At 55.6% G+C, this 12376-nt stretch overlaps 1 protein-coding gene across 2 annotated transcripts; it reads left to right on the top strand.

Moving 5' to 3' along the window:
- The first annotated feature begins 5749 nt into the window (after positions 1-5749).
- BATF2 (basic leucine zipper ATF-like transcription factor 2) lies at positions 5750-12050 on the top strand. 2 transcript variants are annotated; one of them, XM_014844888.3, is made up of 3 exons: positions 5750-5967; positions 7336-7440; positions 10200-12050. In XM_014844888.3, exons 1-3 carry the CDS (start codon positions 5929-5931, stop codon positions 10872-10874), a joined length of 819 nt encoding a protein of 272 aa, XP_014700374.1. In that variant the 5' UTR covers positions 5750-5928; the 3' UTR covers positions 10875-12050. The 2 variants fall into 2 exon arrangements, with proteins under 2 accessions (XP_014700374.1, XP_014700375.1); XM_014844889.3 differs by having other exon boundaries at positions 5758-5967; positions 10203-12050.
- The last annotated feature ends 326 nt before the right edge of the window (positions 12051-12376 follow it).

Below are 12376 nucleotides of genomic sequence, written 5' to 3'. Positions count from 1 at the left end.
CCTCTGACCATGACTGACTGCCAACCTGCCTCGCCAAAGCTCTTGGCACCCTTGCTCCACTCTTCGGGCCGAGTCGGTCAAGGCGAGCGCACTCCTGTCTGTTGCTTGCGAGTGGCTGGCCACGCTGGGTTGGGCTTTATCCCCCACCCAACCCTGGCCCTGCAGGCCCTTGCTCATGACCTGGCCGGCCGCTTCCCTGCATTGACCTCTGAGGGAGGCCTTTCTGTCTCTCAGAGCTCTTGTGGGCACCTCCAGAGAAGGTAAGAAGAGAGAAAGCCATTCGAGGAGTAGAAAGGCTCCCTTGAAGGCTGGGGTGACAGTCCTTTCTCTCCAGTGTCTGGGATCTCAGCAGGGGGCCCAGCCTGGGCTTCTCTGCCATCTGCAGTGGACATTGGGAATGTGACACCACAAGGGAGGCCCAGTGAGGGCCACTGAGACAGGAGGGAGCTCGCTGGTGACCACTTTCCATATGTGGCTTCGGTGGTCATGACAGCCCTGGCAAAGCAAGGCTATTATCCTCATCTTACAGACAAGGAAACTGAGGCCCAGAGAGACCAAGGACCTTATCCAAGGTCACACAGCTAGAAGTGGCAGAGCAGAGATTTGAACCCAAGCCTGTCTGGGACTTGGACCACCTAGGAAAATCCAGGAGCTGTGGTCACCACTGGCACATGCCGCAAAGCTTGGGAAGCTCCCTGACACTTCAGCACTCGGCTGTTTCTTATTTATACCGCCTGCCCACTTCCAGAATTTGGAGTCAGCTTCCCAGAAAGCCGTGATGTTAAAGGAATAGCAGAGAATCAGAGGCACAAAGCTTTGGAGGCAGCAGAGGTCTGGCGGGACTGGGGTGGGAACGTGCGCCAGCTCCCGCTGAGAACTGGGCAGCGATGGTGTCACAGAGCCTGGTGAAGTCCCCCAGTTGCTGGGAGGCCCGGCTGTTTGCAGCTTCCAGCTTGAATGAGTGCTCACAAGGTGTGTGCTGAAGTGAAAGTCAGTCCTTTCCTGCTTGCACCCGGGGGAGTCCCCACAACGTCGCAGCCCCCAGTCCATGCCCAGCATTCAGTTCGTCTGGAACCTTCCCCTCAGCCAGGCTTTGTTTTCTGGCTCGCGGGTTCCTGTGAAGTAACGGGAAGAGAGAGCGTCGGACTTGGTGTCAGAGACACGTGGGACATCGAGTCTGTCCCACCTGGGGATGTGACTCGCCCAAGGGATGTACCGCTGAGCGGCAGCTTCCTCAAATCTGAATCGGAGCCACGGGGCTGGCGTCAGCCTAGCGTCCATTCTCCCTTCTCCCGCCAACAGCACCCCGATGCCCTTGGGGAGTTGCCCTTCCCCACCCTCTGGTTAACATGGGGCTGACCCTCTCCCCTGGGCTCCACGAAGGGCCTGGACTCCGGCCTTGCCCATCTCACCTTACCTCCTGGCCACAGTGGCTGATATCAGGAATCAGCCGCATGACTCGAGCCAGACCAGGAGAGCCAGGCCTGCGACCTTTGTTGAAACTTGGGAAAGTGGCAGGGGGTGGAGGGATGTGTTCCGCTGCTGGGGCAGCTAAGCTGGTGTCTCTGGTGGCCATCTTACTACCATGAGCGGGCCCTGCCTGAGAGTGTACCCAGCCCAGAGGAGAGCACACAGGATAAGACATTGACTCCTGATGACATTGTTTGGGCATCATGATCCAGCCATGCCTGAAGCTGGTATGCTCTAGACTTGTTAGTATCTTAAGCTTGACTTAGATCATTTATAAAACTAAGAATCCAGAGAACCCTAATTTCCCATCTTTTGAGACTCCTTTGTAAGCATGGGAAATTTTAATCAATTTACATCAGATATTAAGTGCTGCTTCTTACCTGTGGACACAGTCATGAACTTTTTTTTCATTAAAAAGTATTTCATTAGAAAAAAAAATCTCAGGGCCGGCCCGGTGGTGCAGCCGTTAAGTGCCCATGTTCCGCTTTGGCAGCCCGGGGTTCACTGGTTTGGATCCCGGGTGCGGACATGGCACCGCTTGGCAAGCCATGCTGTGGTAGGCGTCCCACATGTAAAGTAGAGGAAGATGGGCACGGATGTTAGCTCAGGGCCAGTCTTCCTCAGCAAAAAGAGGAGGATTGGCAGCAGATGTTAGCTCAGGGCTGATTTTCCTCACAAAATAAATAAATGAAATTAAAAAAAGAAAAAAATCTCATCTCTGTTCTTACGCTCCACCATTTTTTCCTTAAAATTAATAATAATGGAATAAAATACAAGCCTGACGATAAGTGAACAAAAATTCATCAAATATTTATTGAATGCCTTTGTTGAAAGTGTAACAGATGTTTATGTGGCTTACTGTGTGCCGGGCACTGTTCTAAGCCCTTTGTATATCTCACTTCGTCAACTCCTTATATTATTAGCCCATTTTACAGGTGAGGCATAAAGAGGTTAGCTAAGTCACTTGCTCAAGATCAAGTTCCAGGCCTGGGATGGAGCCCACCCATCCTTCAATGTCCTTCCCGAAGAGCCCCTTCTCTGATCTCCCCAACAGGAAGTGCCCTGTGCCCGCTGCAGATGCCCCCACAGAGGCAGAAGGCCGTCACCCCCCTGCCCTGCCCTGCCAGTCGATGTGCTGGGCGTGTCCCACACCCCACTGGGTTGAAAACTTGTCTCAGCTCAGGCTCAACTCCCATGCGGGCCCATCCATAGTTGCCCCTGGGAAGTCAGTAGCGAGCCTCAGCACCCCCAGCAGCCGCTGGCCTCTTTCTCTGCTATCCATCATCTGAAGCTCCTGCGAGGTGCCCCGTGGAGACCGGGCCTCAAACAAGGGGTGCATATGGTGGGGGGTTCTAGAAAGAGGGTCCTCATCCTGGGCAGCTGGAGACCCCTGGCATCTCTCCAACCCCAAGAGGTGTGGGAGGAAATTGGGACAGGAATTGAGACAGCTAGCATGTATCAGTGCACTAGCTCGTCCCAAACCAGCCATGCGACCATCCCCTTCCTGTGCCTCAGTTTCCTCACTGGTAAAATGAGGAGGCTGGTTAGGGAGAGTCCCCCAGGAACCCAGGTCCTGTGGGAATGAGTAAAGCAGAAGTTTCTTTACTTATCCAAGAAGGTTTTGGGGTTCTCAGCAAGCTGCCTACTGGACTTCCATTCCTTTATTCATTAATTGAGCACCTATTATGTAGAAGCAGTGCTTGAGGCATTGGGCATGCTTGAGGGACCAAGACAGGCAGCAATCCTGCTGCCCAGGAGCTCAGTCTGCAGCTCTGGTTTTGGGAAGCCTCCGAACTTCCACCCACGGGGCTGCAGGCTTTGAACTTCTGGACCAGGCCCTTCTATACTGGGTGCGGAGAAGGACTGAGGGCTTGGAGGAGAGAGGTGTGTCCTCCCTCCAGCTCTGCCCCCTCCTGCGGGGCCACCCGGCCTCTCTGGGCATTAATTTCCTCACCTTCTGAGCGAGAGGTTGGACTGGATGGCCCTGAAGCCCGCCCTGCCAGCCTGGGAGGGCATCCAGCTCTGCGGGGAAGCCTGCACAGCCATTCCTGGTTAAACATTACCCACTCCGTGTCCCTCCCTCCCTGTCGTTTCTCAGGCAGATGAAGCCAGAAACGCTTCCTTCTTCCTCCAGGGCTCCGGCCTCCTGGGAGGGCCCAGAACGCTTGCTGGCTGTCTCTCTGCCACTTGAAGCCAGGGTCTTGAGAGGGGAAGACTAGGGGGTTCAGGTCTGAGGCTGGGGATGGTGGGGGGGGGGCACTTGGGCCCCAGCCACGTCCCCCCAGATGTTTTTTCTTGGTTACATCATGCGTGGGGTTGGCCCAGATCCCTCCCCGTGGAGCTCATGGACTGGCTTAATGAGCCCCTTGGGTGCCCGCCTCAGGCAAGATGCCCCGGCCCTCATGGTCTCTGGAAAACAAAAATAATTCAGAGAAATTGGGGCTGCTTCTCTGCATGGTGTGCCGCACTTCAGCGTCTGTTCCCAGGCCCCTCACCAGCAAGGAGGGCCAGGCCCAGCTGTCAGGCCCAATCTCGCCCACCCAGGCCTTTTAAATTATGAGCCTGCATTAATCCTGCGTTTCCATAAATCTCGGGAATGAGAATGGATTCCAGCTGCATAGTGCTTTACAACACTGTGTGCAAAGAGTTTTCTTCCCGTCCCGTTCTGCTTCATCTTCAAAACAACTTTGTAAAATCAGTCTGATTTCTTTGTCATCCCCAGCATACACTGAGAACACTGAGGCTCCAGGCAATGGACCTGGTGAATAGAGTGCCAGGAGTCAGTCACATCTTCTGACTCTAAAGCCCAAATGGTTGCACAGCCGGCGCTAGACATAGCAGGGAACCCTTACTCTCCATGCCCTACTCATGACAGACATCACTAATCAATCATGGCATGGCAGACATTGTTAATCAATTGCAGTGCTCTTTTCTAATAAGCTCAGAGGCTGCTGTGAACTCAACACAGTACTCCAGGACACCATTACTTCTCAGAAGATCAGACCCACAGTATCTGCCATTCCTGTGATCTCACACCATCAGTCTTAAGCCCTGAGGACGCACGTACAACCCCCAGATGCTCTTGTCACCAGACCACAGGAATACATTGCTCATCAGTTGCCATGAGGTTCTTGGAGAGGGCTGTTGGAGAGGGCTCCACCCCCGAACAGATGTCCCTCACCAGCATGGTCTCTCGCAGAGGGACAACAACTGTGCAGGTTTGCCTGAGGCTGTAGGGTTCGCCAAGTCTTTAATAGAAGTTTTATTATGAAACACTTCAGGTGCCCCCCAAAGTGTAGATATAATGTAATCACAGAGAACTGTGTTCCCACAGTCTCAGCAACAAGACACCAGAAGTCCCTGTGTGTCCCCCTCAGCCCCCCATTGAGGCCACCACTCTCCGAATTTTGTGTTTCTCATTCCTATGCACATTTTTATACATTTATTACATATTTATGTACCCATATTATTAACCTTTACAGAAATTAGGTTGCGCAGCTTGTCGCAGCTTGTTATTTTCATACACGTGGATGTTGTGGGCTTGTAGGAGCGATGTTAAGCGCAGCTTTGAATCTCCCATCAGGTCATAATTGCAAATATCTGTCGAGCCCTTCCTCTGTACCAGGTGTGGTTTCAGGTGCCTTACCTGCCTTAATTCATCTAACAGTCACAAAAAAATTATTTGTATCCCCACTTCACAGATTTGGAAACAAAGGCACAGAAAGGTGAATGACATACCCAAGTCACATAGCTTGGAAGCTGTGCTCCTGACTGCTGGATGTTTACTCTCTCTACTGCTGCGTGGTCTGTGCAATGAAAACACAGTCCTTTATCCATCCTCTTTTAGGGCCATTGATTACTTCTGCAGACATGCCTCAACGTGGGTCTCAGAGGGTTTGGGGGTGCTTGTATTATCTTGCTTGGTTCCTACATCAAGCCTGTGAGGGGATGTTTGTATCATCCCCCACCCTTTCCAGATGAGAGACCTAAGGCTCAGAGAGGGTGAATCACCTTCTCAGAGCTGCACAGCTCCAATGCACCAGAGGTGGGCTGTGAGCCTGGGCTCCTCCAATTCCAGAGCCCAGAGACACTCTCATATGCCACAGGAGCCCTCGGTCCCCCACTGGCTTCTCCTCTCGGCTCTGTCCCTGGCAGCCTGCCCTCCCTCCCCACACCTGGCCATAGGGCTCCGTCCTCCGGCCACCCTCCTCCTCCCAGAGAAGGGGCCCAACCGGAAGGCCAGTTCATGTTAGGAAATTCCAGCCACGTGAGCCAACCCGAGCCAGGGATTCTGAGCAGCCGGTGGCTTTAGGAGAAACTGAAACTTGGCATGCCGGGGGCGGAGTGGTCACTGGTGATTTAAAGAGCTTCCACTTCCTTGGGCCCCCAGAGGGCACTGGGAGGTCACAGCGGACGAGGAACACCTCGGATGTGAGCCTCTGCACCCCTGCCCAAGCCATGCGTCTCTGCAGGGGGGACGAGCTGCTGGCCCGGACGGTGAGTACAGGGGCCGGGGCCAGGGATGAGAAGGGGGACGTGCCGGGGAGCCCCAGTGCCCAGGCAGGGAGGCATGCGGTCAGGCCTACTAGTCCCAGCTCTGTGCACATGGGCTGTGTACCGTGGGCTCCACACACCCCCTCTCTGGGCCTCAGTTTCCCCGGGATTGGAAAGAAGGCTTTCCAGCTCTCATATTGCAGATCTAGCCTCCAGCTTAGAACTTGGCCTCTGAATACCACTCTCTCCTAACCCACCTGTCCTGGCCTCACTGCCCTCACGGGAGCCTTCTCCTGCTGGACCCAGGCACAGAAACCTGCCCCCTTCTCTCACCCCCGGTTTTTCCCCCAGGCTCCAGTCTCTCGGCCCCTCCCCCCAGCACCTGGAATGGGCCTGCTGTGGCAGTGAACCTAGGAGCGTAGAGACCTCAGCCAGGGAGGCCAGGGTCTTGCCTGAGCTCCCTACACTCCGAACACACCTCCCAGAGGGGCCTGTGGAGGGGGGGTTCGGCTGTGGGGTCTCCAACATCCCCTCTTACCTGACCTTCCAAAGCTCCGCACTTTTGGGTTAAATATTTCATGTAAGTTTCATGGACTCCCTAATTTGGGGTCTGGGGGAGGGGAGGGTCGCAGCTGCCAACCTTTGAGTCCACTCTCCTGTCAAAAGGACTCGTGATTCATTCATTCGAGGTTGCAGCCCCCCTACACTTGGTCAGGGAGTTTTGCCTGTTTTGTTCACTGCAGTGTCCCCTCAGTCAGCGCTGGGCACACAGTAGGTGCTCAATAAATATTTGTCAAGTAAGTAAAGATCAGCTTCGGCACAAGCTGGGCATGGCACGGAGACTGGAATCAGACCTGGGCCCTGCCCTCACACACGGAGCTTAGGGCTAGGCAACGCAACACCTTGACCTGGAGGATAGCAGACTCAGAAGACAGGGGCTGACCTTTATTAACCCCTGGCTCGGGGCTGGCCTGGGGCTGCCTGCTTTATGGGCTGTGAAGAAGGCACAGGTACGGATGAGTGAGGCGGCTCACCTCAGAGAAGCAAGTGGCTTGCCCAGAGCGACAGGGCCGGTAAGGAGAGAGTGGGTGTGAAGTCAGTCTTGTCTGGGTTCAACCAGCAGGCTCCCAGCTTCCTCGATTGTCCTCCCCCAATGTGAGCCGTGAGTAGGACATGTGGGTGAGGCTGACATTCCGACCAGATGTGCTGTGCCGGCGATGGGGTGTGTGGGCCCCGTTGGGGTGTGCAGGCGCGAGGGGGCGGGGAGCCAGAAGGGCGTGGCTTTATAGACCTCAGAAGGGAGGCCGCAAGCCCCTGCTTGGACCCTGAGCCCCTGCTTGGACCCTGAGCCCTCCGCCTCACGCCCTGCAGGACCCAGAGGAGCATCAAAGGCAGCTGAAGAAGAAACAGAAGAACCGGGCCGCCGCCCAGCGCAGCCGGCAGAAGCACACGGACAAGGCGGACGCCCTGCACCAGGTGGGGGGCGCCTCCCTTCCCGACGCTGACTCCACCTACCTGGCCCGGCCACCTCTTCTCCATCCGCCCATGAGCAGTTTCCCCTACTCTGCCGTGTGGTCCCCGGCCGCCTGGGTTTGGGAGGAGGAAAGGGCTCTTTGGCTGAGACTGGGAAATTCCTGGGTGCTGAGTGCACACTGTGTGCCAGATCCATGCTGGGCTCCAGGGACACAAAGGTGCCTCCGCGGCCGGCTCTGCCTTCAGGGTGTCCCCAGTCTAGGGAGAGGAGACAGGATGTGGAGGGAAACAAGGAGAACCCAGCACCTGCCCAGCTGAGACATTCTTAAGATGGAGGTCGCTGCCCCTTGCCCCGCAGGTGGAGCTGTGATGAACCACCCGGCCTGTTAGGGTTGTGATGCGGATGGCCAAGACCACGCTGTGACCGCTCTGGTTCAGGGTTAAGATGGGCTGGCTCTCATTAGCTGCAGATCACCTCCCTCACTGAGCTTCACTGTCCGCATGTGAAAATCGGGATGATAATCCAGGTCCACTGGCAGGACCCTTGTGGAGACTCAAGGAGGCAAAGGAACCCAGTAGGGCAGGGGAGGGCTCCACCTGCACTTGCTTCTTGACCTTGGATGGTAACTTGACCGTGGATGGTAACCTGACCCTTGGAGATCCGCTTCTTCCTCTGTGCAGAAAGAGAGGACACCACCAGTCCGTCCCGGGGGAGGATTAAGAGCTGGGCTCAGACCTGGCCCTCGGGGCTGCATGCACGTTAGTCCTTATAGTGATGAGTAAAATTCACAGTCCTCTGTGCCCAGAGGCCCTGTGCTCTCTGCAACCCTCAGCCCTGCCTGTGTGCCCTCCTCTCCTAACATCCTACACTCTGTTCTCCCTGTTCCTTCACTGGCTGAGCACACCCGGCCTCAGGGGCTCTGCCTTGGCTGTTCCTTCTGCCTTCACACAGCAGTCCAGCTAGATCCTCCTTCTTTCCAATTGTTTGGCTTAAATGCCACCTCCTCAGAAGGGCCTTTCTAAACCTTCTGATCTAAAGAGACCTCTCCTTGCTACTCCGCTTTATTTTTCTTGCTAGCACTGACTTTCTATTACATGTTTAGATGTTCGCTGCTTGCCTCCCTCACCAGAGTGTAAGCACCACGAGGGCAGGGAAGTATCCTGTTTCCTGCTGTTTCCCCGTCACCTACAACAGTGCCCGACAAATAGGAGGGACTCAGTAATTCTCTGGGGAGCGAAGGACAGAGTCAGAATAAAGTGTTCTGGGAACACATCGGTGGGGACAACACACAGGTAAGAGCATCAAGGTGATAGAGAGATGAAGTCTGAGCTGGTCTTGAAGGATGAATAGGAGTTTTCCAAACAGACGAAGGTAAGAAAGGCATTGCGGGCAAATGAATTAGCGCCAGCATGGGGCGAGAGAGCAGCACCCTGGAGATGTCGCGAGAATGAGGACTGATGCCCAGGATGGCGCCTGCCTGGCAGGGGTAGAGACTTCGTGTTTTCCTTTAGTCTTTCCTTCCAGAAACGCCTATCGAGCGTCTCCTGTGTGATGGGCACAGTTCTAAGTGTTGACAGCTGTGAGCACAGCCGACCAGATCCCTCCCACGCACCCATCCCTGCTCCCCAGGGCTCGCCTTCTCACAGAGGAGCCAGGCAGATGAATGAATGAGTGAGTGAGTGAGTGACTCATTTCTGAAGGTGACTCGAAGACTTTGGAGAATTTAGGTGATGGGTGACCTAATGACATGTTTTAATAACCTCATTCCACCTGCAGAAACCAGCCTAAGAGTGGGGCTGCTGGTGCCTTTGAGGCCCGTTAGAACTTTGGGTCCTGAGTAACATTTTTGTGTCATTCAGCCTGATGAGCTGTGGAAATAGTGTTCTTTCTGCATTTTCTCCCGTTGTTGTCGTCATCGATGATTGTTTAGAACTGCACGTTGATTATTGTCCCTGTGGGTTCTCAGAACCCAGTGTTCAGTGGATCAGAACCTAACAGATGCTGTTTCGGGGATGCTGAATAGAAAACACCCGTGCTGCCACCCTGTCAAATGGTACCCAGGACTCCTCCCACAGGCCTCAGTGGGCGAGCTCTGGGCACTGGGGAGGTCTGGCAGTGGCTCTAAGCAGCCTAAAGGTGTCCAGGACAGAAGGATGTCCAAGTTGCCACGAGACGGCCACATCGGGATTAGCCCCGAGGGGCTGTGTGCTGCAAGAGTGTCCAGGCAGAGGAGACAGGAAATGTGGCAAGGAAGCGGAGTCCACCTGAGGGACAGGAAGTGAGGGGGAGCAGCTGATGTCGGAGAGATAAACCTGGAGGTGTGAGCTGGGGCTATGACACACACGGGGCGTCATGGGAGCCTTTAAAGAGGTTTACTGTTCATTTATTGACACAGTTGCCGAATGGCTCCTCTGGGCCCGGAGAATGGGGTGGTTTTGGGGGGCACCCCAGTTAGGGGGCTGGTGGAGCTCCCAGGTGAGTGGAGATCGCAGGCTGGTAGAGACCCGCTGGCTCCGAGAATTGGCAGTGAGGATGGAGAGCAGGCAGATGTGAGCCGCATTAGGAGGTGGAATGGGGAGGACTTGCTGGTGGTTCTAGGGCTGGCCAGAGAGTAGCCGAGGGGCCCCAGCTCAGACATTCGCATGGTGGTGGTATATTTCCCCCTAAGCTGAGGACCCTGGGGGAGCAGGGAACATGGCTCATGCTGGGCCCCTGATGCTGGCTGACATCCCCCTCCCCGCCCATCTGCTTCTCCCTCCAGCAGCACGAGTCGCTGGAGAAACACAACCACGCCCTGCGGAAGGAGATCCAGGCCCTGCAGGCTGAGCTGCTGTGGTGGAGTCGGACCCTGCACGTGCATGAGCACCTGTGCCCGACGGGCTGTGCCTCCTGCTTGGCTCCCACGCCCCCCGGCTGCTGGACCCAGGCAGGGCCACCCCCAGGCCGTGTGCCCCACGGACAGCACGGCTGCCAGGAGCAGCCAGACCTGTTCCAGACCCCAGGCCCCTCTCCTTCTGCTCAGCAACTCTCTCCAGATCTGCATGGCTCCCCTGGCCTCCTCCTCTCCCCTCTGCCCTCACTGTCCCTTGGCTCCACTGCGGTCACTGCGTCTTCGGCCCAGCTCTCCTCCAGCCCTGTCGAATCTGCCTCGCCCACTGGCTCCACCCTGCTGAGACCCTCCTCCAACCTCAGTGCCCTCCTGCCCAGCCCAGGCCAAGCTGCCCCTCCCCAGCCCCTTGGGCTAGAGCACCCCACCAGGAGGAAGCTGGAGTCCTCCTCCCACAGCCCCTTGGCTACTCTGGGGCTGGCCTGTCTGCAGGACGGGGAGCACAAGCCTGCCTTCTCAGCAGCAGACCAGCAAGGCCTGGGTGTGGATCCTAGCCCCCATCCCCTCCTGGCCTTCCCCCTGCTCTCCTCAGCTCAAGTTCACTTCTAACCCGGCCCCCAGAGCCGGGCTGGCCCCCTGGGCTCAGGAAGCACCCTCAGCACCCAGGCATCTCTTCCCTTGCCACTGGAGGCTCTCCTTCTTGGCTGACCAGCTGGCCCAGGATTTCACCGGGGAAAGGAAGCCATGACAGCATGCCCACCCTCTGCCAGGCCCTGTCACTGCCACTGTCTTATTTCACCCTCAGGGTCATCCTGCAAAATCCAGATTATCACTGCACTTTTTCAGATAAGGAGACAGAGGCTCAGAGGAGCCAAGTGACTTGTCCAAGGTCACATAGCCTTTCCTGGGACCTGAAACACCAGTATCTGTTGTCCTTCTCCTGGTAGGATCCTGGCCCAGGCACCCTAGGGGCTGAAGTCCTGGACACTGAGGTCTGGTGTGAGGAGGTTTAAGTGCTGGGAGCAGGGAGGGGCTCTCCCTTCTGATTTGTGATTCCCAGGGCCGCAGAGCCCTGCTGAAACCTCACCCTGGCTGAAGCGGCTTAGGGAGTGGCCAAGCAGGAGCCCACTTCTTCCCCAGCAGTGTTTTCAGAGCCAAGGAACTGAATCTGTGGGTTGAAGATGGGAGAAGCCTGCGATAGTCCCCCCTGGGATTTCTACAGAACAGGGTACCCCATAGCCATAACAAGGCTTCAGAAACATTCTGCAGGGTCAGCTCTCCGGGCTATTCCCAAATAGCTCCCTGCCTCCCTCCTCCCCGCAAGGCCATGAGGGACTCCTGAGAGCCATTCATGTCATGCACAAAAGGCCTGAGGAAAGAGCAAGGGGAGGGTCAGGTGCCAGGTTACATTTAAGCAAGTGCTGGTGGCAGTGAGACCCATGTCTTCTCTGGGACCACCTCCATCTCTGGGCAGCCCCTGACCCCTATTACCCTCGGCTTCTCTGAGCAGCGCCCCTCATTGCTCTTCGGTTTGATGGCAGCTGGAGGATCAGGGGCCAGGACCAGGTGGAGCTCAGCTGCAGTGTCTACTCCAAGGGAGGTTTCTCATTCAGACTCAGGATAAACGCTGTAAGGGACCTGAGACCAGAAACTCCAGCTCTTCACGCAGATTTTCACACACGTGTAAACAGACACTACACTAGTATTTGACCCACTCCAGGATGCTGAGCACAAGTCTTGGCATGTATGTTATGGTAAATAAATTAAAGTGTTTTCCAATTCTTTTTGCTTTGGCCAGTTGTTTAAAGCTCTAGTGTATTATATATTGTTGAAGCCAAAGGGCCTTTGAAAGAAGAGGGAATTAGAATCTCAGAAGTGAGCAATCCCTTGTGGACCTCGTAATCTAATGCTCCTCTCATTTTGCAGACGAGGAAACTGAGGCCCAGAGATGGGATGGACTTGCCCAGGGTCACACAGTAAAAGTAGGTGGGATGGTCGCAGGATTGTGGATGGCGGCAGAGCTGGGGTCACCAGGCAGAGAGAGCAGACTGGCAGGGAAGCCAAGATGCTATTGATTGGAGGAAAGCTAGAGTCTGGGACAAGAGCCGATA

Source organism: Equus asinus, chromosome 17 (assembly GCF_041296235.1).
Source record: "Equus asinus isolate D_3611 breed Donkey chromosome 17, EquAss-T2T_v2, whole genome shotgun sequence".
Lineage (NCBI taxonomy): Eukaryota > Metazoa > Chordata > Mammalia > Perissodactyla > Equidae > Equus > Equus asinus.
Note: the sequence above shows the minus strand (reverse complement) of the source record. Positions and strands in the feature narration are given on the sequence as shown.

What these genes read in the sequence shown, in the direction of transcription:
- BATF2 (XM_014844888.3), top strand. Translation starts at nt 5,929, where the DNA reads ATGCGTCTCTGCAGGGGGGACGAGCTGCTGGCCCGGACG. An exon ending in ACGAGCTGCTGGCCCGGACG is followed by an intron (nt 5,968 to 7,335) that starts GTGAGTACAGGG and finishes CACGCCCTGCAG; the next exon opens with GACCCAGAGGAGCATCAAAG. An exon ending in AGGCGGACGCCCTGCACCAG is followed by an intron (nt 7,441 to 10,199) that starts GTGGGGGGCGCC and finishes TTCTCCCTCCAG; the next exon opens with CAGCACGAGTCGCTGGAGAA.